Source organism: Crassostrea angulata, chromosome 5 (assembly GCF_025612915.1).
Source record: "Crassostrea angulata isolate pt1a10 chromosome 5, ASM2561291v2, whole genome shotgun sequence".
In the NCBI taxonomy this organism is placed as follows: domain Eukaryota; kingdom Metazoa; phylum Mollusca; class Bivalvia; order Ostreida; family Ostreidae; genus Magallana; species Magallana angulata.
Window position 1 is genome coordinate 31,312,786 of NC_069115.1, and position 10,974 is coordinate 31,323,759.

The window sequence follows — 10,974 nt, forward strand, 5'->3', positions numbered from 1 at the left end:
ACTTATTACGTCACTTTCCCCATAGCTGAAAGTGCAAATATGTAAATCAGCGGTAAAAAATGATCGATAAAGCTCATTTTTAAAACATATTCAAGAAAGTTTTCAAGCAGACTTACTTTTCTTTATTAGAAACAGATGACTGAATTAAAAAATCTCGGATATTCGCGTGCTATAGACCCGAACCCTCAGTTTAGCCGATAACTGGTCTTAGCCGATAACTGGTACAGTACCAGTATACAATAAATAGAAAATCAATTCATAACTTTTTAAGACATTCTGCTATAAATAGGCCTAATGCTATGTTTTTCTTTTAATTATAGGGTATTAAAGATGGATTCTTGGATCCGTATTTTCCTTATCGTGCATCAGCTGCTAATTCAAGTATTTACGATTATCTTTTTTTTTTTTTTTACCTTTTTTTACAAAACATCTCAATTCTTTTCAAGTATGTTTTATTAGGTCAAAACTATGTAAAATCTTTTTACAAACTCGTTAGGACATACTCTATGGATCTGTATTCTTTGTATTCTATTTGCTAGATACATGTAGTTTTCCAATTAGATCAAAATTGTTTCAAATAACAGTATCATTTTTTTGTGATATCATCGATTTTGTTCTACATACATGTACTCTTGTATTTAATGACCTCTATGTAAGTAGAGTAAGGCATGTTATTGTAATAGTTATTATTATGAATAAATGTGTTACTGCTAAACGAACATATGTTAAATGTTCAAGTAAATTAAAAATACTTTCCTATTTTTACCATGCCATTCTTCTAAAAGCTTGTAGGAATATTTATGCCACATTAGAGTTTTTAAATTTACCTGCAGCAATTAAACTTGCAAGATCATTTAAAACGTTTGACATAACTCGATCACTGAAACACCTGAGGAATACACCTACCTTCTTCTTTTTATTTATTACATTTAATTATGCATATTGCAAATGCATATTGAGAAAAAAAATGGTTTCTTGTTTACAAGACCGCGTTTGAGAAAATTACAAGTACCACAATGAGGAATTAGAATAAAATATTCAAATGAAATGATATGTTCTGTGTAATAACAAAAACCTATTTTCATATATTTGTTAAAACTATTAAATAAGTAACTTTTTGTAAGGGATAGACAAGAGTGGGTTTAATTTTTCAATTGGCTTTAATAAAAAGAGACCACACATTGTAATGAAATGTTCCAATAAGATATTATTATTTTCAGATCTTTAGCACTGTAATACTGTCTTGTAATTTAAAATCTATTCATACATTTCCTTCAACTCTTTTGTAATCAAACTTGTTTATTGATAAACTGAAAAAGGAAAATTCCACAGACTTTTCTATTCATTTTAGTGAAAAAAAGTAAAAAAATGATTTCGATGTTGTATTTAAGTAATGTATTGAACAAAGGGTTTTTGATTTGATATTTTTACGATAGTCTTATAAATCATTTTCATAGCTATGTTTTGGTATTTTAATCATTAACCGTATATTTTCATGATCATTAAAGGGATTCATTGTCTCGAGAGCTCCTTATACATACAATATATTCTTAATACAATAGTGATTAAAATCCCAGTGTTAACACTATATATTTGAAGTCACAAAATCTCACTGTGAAGATATCCAAAATTATACTGTAAACGATATTACTAAGTATGTTCAATAAATTTTTTTTTTGCCTTGCAATTTTCATAGAAGTAAATTTACACATATAATAGAAAATTAAATTTCTTTTTTGCAAAGAAGTGTTCAAAAGATTCTTTCTTTACCTCAACAATGGAAAAGAGATACAATAATAGAAAATATTCGCAATGCATTTTTGTTTTAGCAATGTAGTAATTTTTTTTAAAGCCATTATGAAATCTAAGTCTACTGGCACTGTACCAGTTATCGGCTAAAATTTAATGTTTTCTTTTCGTATTTTTTTATTTCTTGATATTTTTGGATAAAACTTGCCATACTTTAAATAATGAACTCCTTATTTATCCATATGTTAGTTTATATCAGTTTTTTAGAACCGCAAACATCTTGTTTTGTGCTTTTTAGCAGGCCCCAAATTTGCCGAGTTTATACGATCTACTGTACCGGTTATCGGCTTCGTGATAATAACATAGTAAAATCCCAGTACTCTGCATAATATAATTTGAATTACGTCCCTTGTGAGGTCAAACTAAAGTAGTCGAGGTTGTGATACATTATAAACAAAACTCATAAAATTATTCGTTTATTATCATACGGTAACTCACCAAATCGTAGGCTTTTCAATACATAATTGTGCAATCAGGCGTTCAACTGCACTACGAATCTCTCGGAAAATTGTGAATTCCTTTTGTTTATACATGTTATATGGATTGATATTATATGTCAAATCAAAGCAGGGATACAATAACATATCACAAAGAGGTAATATTCTATTTTTAACTTATTACGTCACTACCCCCACTGCTGAAAGTGCAAAGAAGTAAAATCAGCGGTAAACAATGATCGTTTAAGCTCATGTAGAACACATATTCAAGAAAGTTTTCAAGCAAACTTACTTTTCTTTATTCGAAAAAGGCCACTGAATTGAAAAATCTTCGATTGTCGCGTGCTATAAACCCGAACTCTCAGTTTAGCTGATAACTGGTCTTAGCCGATAACTGGTACAGTACCAGTACAGTAATGTGCTAAACACTCAAAATGTAAATTTGCAATTTACAACAGGGTTATATGAATGATAACAGATACTGCAAAGAGGCCGTTCAAACTGTTAAAACAGTGTCGTCATGTCCAACTTCTAAAGAACAATGGGACAAAGCTGCGAGTAAAAAAAAATGCTGGGAAAAGGCACTTAAGCAGAATTGCACAATTCTTGATAATTTTGTGTATCATTGTGTTATTAACGGATATGGCAATACAACCTTAGAGGTGTGCGCACCAAAGAGAATTATACTAGGTAATATTACAATTTCCAGTTTTTTGAAACTTTCTTTCTTTCTTTGTTCCTCTTTCTTTCTTTCTTCCTTTCTTTCTTTCTCTCTGTGTTTGTGTGTATACTCTCTCTGTTTGTGTGTATAGAGACTCAATGAAAGCAAAATATTTATAGGTCATTGCGCAGAGTTCAATGAGGTCGGTGGAGTTATTCAGGATCAACAGTTATCTCCTTGCAGTGACGTATTCCCTAAATGTGATCACTTTTATTGGTCATCAGAAGCTTTCAAATGTAAAGTTTTTGTTTTATTCTTTTAAATGTACCTATAGTATAACATTCTTTAATACATTAAAAAATCTAAATGTTCTTGCTGAAAATTAATATAATTGTATATGTATTCTTCCAGATGAAGATTGTTATAAGCTGGTAGAAGCAAATGAAATAACTACAACATTAACAACTGTAAAACATGTACTATCAAACGAAACAATTGGCGGGTACGACAATAAAAACATATTGTGGCGTATATTGATATTTGCTAAATTATCGTGCAAACTTACATGTTTATGAAAACCTGATTTTGAAAGAATAATCAAGGGTTAATTCTAACATCTAAAAAAAAAAATGTCGAATATTGAAGTATTTATGTCTAGAATGTCATATTCTTAAAACTTTTGTTTTTAATTGGATTTCAGTGATGAAACTACCATGCAAAATACACATCTACTAGAATACGTAGTTGCAGGATTGTCTTTGTCAGTTGTTCTTCTTCTTGCAATTGTTTGCTGTTTAGTGAAATATTTTCGGAACGGTGAGTGTTGATTATCAATTTTGCTAAGCACATACGGTTTTTGTGTTTTCAACCAAACAACGTGCATTATACAAAATTTTGAACATTTCAGGACTACCGATGTTCTCATTTACAACTCTCACATTTACGTGAATGAAAGTTATAATAATTTGTATACATTTTTAGCGATATTATTCAGTGTATATATTTTTAAAAATAACTGTTAATTTCATAGTTAAACGCAACTTTATCATATCAGAAAATTTCAAAATCTGAATGACCTATACAGAATAAACAAACCAAATGCTTTATAATGTTGAAAAAAGCCTTTGAACAAATCGCCAAAGATTATAGGATCTGAGAATTTATCCCTTCTAATCTAACGCAAACATGTACTTTGTGTTTTATATATAATTTGATTGACCACGTCGCCCATGTTAAAACACATTAAGATAAAAAAAAAGGGGGGGGGGGGGGGCAATCAGGTAACGATGTATAAGCTAACATTTATATATTTTGAATGAGAACAAAAACATTCTAGAAAATAAAGCATAGAACGTTCTTAAGCTTTTCAATGAATTGGATATTAAAAAAATCATCATGTAAATGTGATGTTTGTTAAAACAAAGAAAAATATATTTATTAAACATAACAATTGTGTCATTATATCCAATTGCCGTTGTTAGTTATTCTCGTTATTGTCATTACGCTTGTGTTTGATTTGTGTTGTTTTTATTTACAGCTAAACAAATGGACCTGCCGCCCGTAAAATATTATGTTTAAGATAAACCTAAAATATCTAAATTTATTCTATGGGAAACATTATATTTCGTAATTTTTTCCATATCAACTCGTAATGCTGATGTACACCTAGCTCATTACAAAAGGTATTTCCAAAACTGAATTGATTTTAATGTACATTCAAAAAATTCTTACCTGTAATATTGATGAATTTTGTTTGTCCTGTTTTAGCTCATCTGAGCTAAAAGTTCAAGTGAGTTTTTCTGATCATTTTTTGTCCGGTGTGCGTCTGCCTGTTTGTCAGTCTGTCTGTCTGTTCTTAAACTTTCGGAAGCGTTTTATATTTTCGAATTTTTCTCCAGAAACACTGGGCCGAGTTTTACGAGACTTGGCACAAAGCATTCTTAGAGGGAATTCAAATTTATTACAATAAAGGGCTATGCCCTCTTTTAAGGGGAGATTATCAAAAATCATTGAAAATGTGTTGGTATTTTCAAAAATCTTTTTCAAAAAACATTTTGCCAAGAAGCTGTAATTTTTATGGAAACAATTTGTATGGAAACATCCTCAAATAGTGAAGATTCAAGTTTATTCAAATCATGATCTTCTGGGCTAGGGTGTGCCACTATTGGATATCGAGTTTTTACATAGAAATAAATAGAGTAAATGTTTGAAAAATCTTTTTTTCTGAAACCGATCAGCCAGAAAGCTGTAACTTGTGTGGAGGCATCCCCAGAAAGGGTAAAGTCAAGTTTGTTAAGATAATGATCCCCATGTACGGTGGGGCCACAATCTGGGTTGAATTTTTACATAGGAATATAAAGAGTAAATCTTTAAAAATCTTACTCACTGAAACAGATCAGCCAGAATAGCTGTAACTTGTATAGAAGCATCCTCAGGTAGGAAAGTACGGTTCGGGAGGGAGTGGGGGGGTGGTGTTTCAATTTTACATACGAAAACATTAATATTATTCACAAAAACTGAAATGTTATTATGTATGGTTTTACTTATATGCAGGCATGTTGATATATTGTTGATTCTTTATAATTGTTTAGACTATGGCCCCTTGATAAGTCTTTGGCTTCACATGTGGTTCAAATATTGATGTAGGTTTATAATTCATATATAAATAATTTTAGATCTTCTCGAGAATTGCAATGCTCAATATGTGATATGACTATAAAATCATATAGTTACCGAGGGGCTCAATGATAAACATAAGAATATGGAGGGATTTATTTTATGCAAGATCGATTATACTACATTGTTCAGATATGTTGTATATGACCCCATAAAACGGATTTTATTATTTCTATTGTTACTCAGGGAATGATGTGGCCCATGGGCCTCTTGTTTTGTTTTTGTCATCATTTTCTTTAGCATTAAAATGCCTCGAGCTGTATTTAAATCAAGATCCAGTAAATGTTTTCAGGGTGTCACGTTAAGTATGTGTGTATGACAAAAAGTTATACCCCATGAAAAGTGTACAAAAATTATTTATAATGTTTTGAATGAAAATGTAGTTGTTTCAATTGCTGTAACCAAATGGAAAACAGATCTAACGGATTATAATGTTGAAGATCTTACTTTATGTGACATTTGAAAGATTTGTTTTAAAACTACCAAAGATTCTTCTGTACAATGGCTTCAATTTAGAATTTTACACAAAAATCTTCCAGTTGGCTTCTACCTTAAAAAAATTAATGTCAAAACTACTGACAGATGTGGGTTCTGTAAAAGTAATGTTGAAACTATTATACATGTTTTTATTTCTTGTGAGAAAATACATACCTTGTGGAGTGAACTTAGTTTATACATTTACAAAAAGACATCTGAAAGAGTCAGATGTAATATGTCTAATATTAAACTTGGCCAACTTCTATTGTCGTTTCATAACAAAGTCATTAATTTTATAAATCTTTATATGAAACAATATATATTTTGTTGTCTTATGTCAAATAAGATTCCATGCTTAATTGGTTTCCTTTGTCATTTAAAACTAAAATACATTATTGAAAGATATGCTGCAATACAAACTTGTGAAATACAATATTTTGAAAAATAATGGGATAGTTGGAAAGGTATTTTTGTTGCTGACATCTCATTTATTTTCATTATGACTATTTTTTCTATTTCTCTTTTGTCACATAAACTATCTTTTCTTTCTTTTTTCTTTTCATGTAGGCATGTTACCACTAAATAATACATTTAGGTGTTTTTCATAAGTGTGGGTGTGTATGTGTGTGTGTGACTGAATGTCTGTTCTATATGTCTGTTCCTTGAAAAAGAAATAAATTATAAAAAAAAAAAGTATGTGTGTATGAAGTCACAATTGATTTTTTTTTTACCGAAGTTTATGACAGTAAGGTTGTGATGTAGAAATTAAAACAATTTCTTGCGATTCCATTTTAAACCCTATAAAAGGATACCAGATTACATTATTTAATTGATAATTTGAAGAAGATGTAAGAAAAAGAAAAGGACAAAAATGGGACATGCCTATATCATTTTGAAATAAAATATTGTTCAAACTGAAGATGTAAGGAACATAATTATCGTTTTTAGAGAAACATACATTTTGTATATATTTATCATAGTTAATTTACGATAAAATATACGATATTTGTAGCTGATTTTATCCTTTTTCTTTGTACATGAATACGGATTTAACGTGCTACATGTAATTGCATAATCAAGCTTCGACACAATCACGTATTTATTTATTGTAGATTCCGTATTATTCGCTAGTACAGTCATTTCATGTATATCTTTTACAATCTAATGCTATTCTATGGTATGCGATTTTAATAAAATGCTGTAGGATTTCAATACAATGCTATGATATTTGTATGCTTTGCTATGAGAAACTGAAATGACTAGCTTAATGATATGGTATGCTATGGGACTTGAACAAAAACGCATCCGTAGGCAGAAGAGTTTCACACACTTGGAAGTAAAATGATAAAAAAGCCAAAGTTAACCACCTACCTGCAATTTGAGCATTTATTCTTCCAAAATAAAAACATTTAAATCCGAGTTAAAATCATGTTGTGTGCTATGCTATGAGATTTTCAATGCTATGCTATACTATGCTATGCTATGGTGTGTGTCGTAAAAGGTATGCTTGAACTGACTGTACTTGATTCAATCGTTCCATCGCAAATTCATTAGGTCTTCCGTCGTACATTTGTATGGTGCTGGTTTATACCTTTAACTCAGGAGGTCCTTAAATGCCTGCAGCGTCTGATATTATGTGGGGTTTAGAGTCTGGAACCATGTTCCTGCATTTCCCTCCAGCAGGCAGGGAATATAGTCCGGCGCTGTTTTGTATGTTAAGTTGTTGAATTTCTGCCATGCAGTTAATTTTGAAAGCCAGATGCATGGCGACTCACTGCCATTAAATTTGTTAGGTTGGACAATTTACCATAATGTTTGGTTGAAGAAGAGTAACATTTTCTTCAGAAATGTCAACGACTATGCTGTTATTAGATTGTTCGACACTCTGATGAGGATTCTGAGACTCCTCTGAAGGTTCGTTGATGATGTTTTGATGTTTAGAGTGGTATGCCCCCGTTTCTTGAAGAATTCCAGCAGTATTGTTAGACGTAGCAGTCTGTTGATGCTGGGACTCAGCGACAGTAGACTCTGTGTTTGTCGATTCTTGTCCTGTCTCTGATTCCTTTGACGTGTCAACGAAGCTTGGGCTGCGCTGACTCAGGTTGTAGTTAAGAGGTCTGTTCTCTTTCATCCGGGACTATTAGGATGTCTGCACCAACTTATAACCGTGTGATTGGGGTCATGGTGATAACTAAATTCTTTAAACCTGAAATACAGGACAGGATACAATGTAAAATTATATGTTTATTGGTTGATGTCCCTCGCAAAAGTGATCGGACAAACCCCTATAGCGTCCCCTGTCGCGGTGTTGAGTTATTATTGCTATTAATTGTTCTAAAAAGCCGTGAGAGAAAATTAACTCATTCTCGACATCAAAGAAATGGAATGACACGAGGGCTTTGCATTACAATAACTAATACGTAATTAAGAAAACAGGATTCCTTTGACAGATGAATCTAAATATCTTAGTTTTGATTACTTAAAATGGCACTAATTGATTTAACAACTTTTAGCGAAAAATACGGACAAATGGCTAAAGGCTTTTTCTATATGTAACTCCCTGTTGACACGATGTGCAAATAATATATCTTATCTGGTCAATATGATTAAAAATATAAAAGATATTTTGAAATGAGCAAAAATAGAAAAATATATTTGAGGGTCAAAATAACACTATGATCATACGATATATGAGAGACTCAACTTTCGTGTATTGGATAACCGCTGACCACCAGGTAGCCCAGCCGCGACCATGGTGACCGATTCTCTCGGCCGCGGGCAAGGGAGAGTTTCGTTAACTTGGCCAAATTGCCGTGACTACTGATCAACACATATTACTTTTTACACTCACATTGCAATACCCGAACACAAAAACAGTTTTATGAGATAAATATAGTCACAAACAACATTTTTTGCAGCGACGCCCATATCGAAAAATTTACCGTTTTAGAGTTATAAAGCAAAGACTTTTAAGGAATCTAGACGCCTCATTTTAGGGACTAGCCCCTTTTTTATGGTATCAAATGAAAGCTCTTAATATTCTGCACAACTTTTGTTCTATATATGTCTAGAAAAAGTTTTTAAACTAAAATATTATTGAGCAAAGATAAAAGCAAAATTTAACATTTTTTGAAACATAAATTTCGATGTACATGTAGTTTTTTAAGAAGTATACGTGGGTTAATCAAACATGTAAAACTAGGAGGACAACGTTCAAGATGTCTATATTAAAGATTTGTAAATTTAAAGAACTTGCTACGGATCAACTCGGAGCCATTGCAGGTACACGAGACCAACTAAAAATATTCAAAGGGGAATAACTCAAAACCAGAAGTAGCGATTTCACTATATTTTGTGATACATTAAGCTATTGCCATGTCCAATAAACCCTGAAAATTTGAATACAATCTAATGCCAAACAAGCGAGATATAACAGTTTAAAGAAACGTGTAGAAGAAAAAGAAGAAGAACTAGACACGATCTCGTTGCAAGCAACGAGGAGGTCTTCCGTCCGATTTTTATAAGAAATATGACATCATCGACTTTGATTTTCGACAACAAAACATAATATGGATAAAAGATAGAAAATATTTTTCTTCTTTCTCATATCGAATTTCTAAACACTTGTTGAACAAAATGTGTTCAGAATTAAATGGCCTTTTATTTGTTATCAGGAAAAATGGATGGTCCCTAAAATTAGGGGTTCAAAGGGCTCTAAAGTCATATATCTATAGCCCTTTACTGAGGGATATTTTGTGATACGTTATAGAAGCAAATATGTTAATCTTAAATTTATGTATTGAAGAAATGTAATGAGTTTATCATGTGTTATGTAATTAGGTGGTTTTTAGGGGCCAAAAGTCCAAAATTCTGATTACCCATATCTCAAAAAGGAAAAAAGGAAATATGAAATGATATATTGAAGGAAAGTTGTTCAAAATAATGTTTTCAACAATATGCAACCTTCAAAATTTCGTTAAAAGGCCCCTATAAGGAGATAAGGGATCGGCCCCTAAAACGTTCTTTCCTTTTTATCTAAAAAACGGTGATGAATTTCTAAACACTTATTGACAAAATGTATTCAGAATTAAATGACTTCTGATTTGTTTTCAAAAAAGGGACTGTGCCATTAAATAAGGGGATATAAGGACTTTGAGGTCTTTTATCTATAGCCGTTTACTGAGTGCTATTTTATCAACGGCTATTAAAGCTGAATTAGGTACTGTGGTTTCATTAATTTTCGTGGGTACCAATTTTCGTGGATTTTCTGAAAACCACAGTTTCAAGGATACGTAAATTCGTGGCCAATGATCCTATCAATACAAAACGTTAGTTGAAATTGAACTTCAATGAACATTTAATTTCGTGGATCAACTTTAGAACGAAATCCACGAAAATTGGTATTCAACGAATATTGATGAAACCACAGTATAATATGTTTTTACATCCTGTCAATATAATGATTTTCTCTTGTGTTACCTAATTAGGGTTTTTTAGGGGCCAGAGGATACCAAGTAAAATCTTTTCTATCATTTATCCATATTATGTTTTGTTGTTGAAAATCAAAGTCGATGATGTCATATTTCTTATAAAAATCGGACGGAAGACCTCCTCGTTGCTCGCAACGGGATCGTGTTTAGTTCTTCTTCTTTTTCTTCTTCACGTTTCTTTAAACTGTTATATCTCGTTTGTTTGGCATTAGATTGTATTCAAATGTTTAGGGTTTATTGGAAATGACAATAGCTTAATATAGCATAAAATATTGTGAAATCGCTACTTCCGGTTTTGATTTATTCTCCTTTGAATATTTTTTAGTGGGTCTCGTTTTCCTGCAAAGGCTCCGAGTTGATCCGTAGCAAGTAGTTTTAATTTACAAATCTTTCATGTAGACATCTTGAACAAATCATCGTCTGT

General features: G+C 31.6%; 1 protein-coding gene across 1 annotated transcript; it reads left to right on the plus strand.

The window, feature by feature from the left end:
* Nucleotides 1–330: 330 nt before the first annotated feature.
* LOC128185317 (uncharacterized) lies at nt 331–3,515 on the plus strand. Its single transcript, XM_052854944.1, has 5 exons — nt 331–381; nt 2,705–2,936; nt 3,087–3,203; nt 3,319–3,409; nt 3,500–3,515. The coding sequence occupies exons 1-5, from the start codon at nt 331–333 to the stop codon at nt 3,513–3,515; spliced, it is 507 nt and encodes a 168-aa protein (XP_052710904.1).
* The last annotated feature ends 7,459 nt before the right edge of the window (nt 3,516–10,974 follow it).

What these genes read in the sequence shown, in the direction of transcription:
- LOC128185317 (XM_052854944.1), top strand. Translation starts at nt 331, where the DNA reads ATGGATTCTTGGATCCGTATTTTCCTTATCGTGCATCAGCTGCTAATT. An exon ending in TGCATCAGCTGCTAATTCAA is followed by an intron (nt 382 to 2,704) that starts GTATTTACGATT and finishes AATTTACAACAG; the next exon opens with GGTTATATGAATGATAACAG. An exon ending in ACCAAAGAGAATTATACTAG is followed by an intron (nt 2,937 to 3,086) that starts GTAATATTACAA and finishes AAATATTTATAG; the next exon opens with GTCATTGCGCAGAGTTCAAT.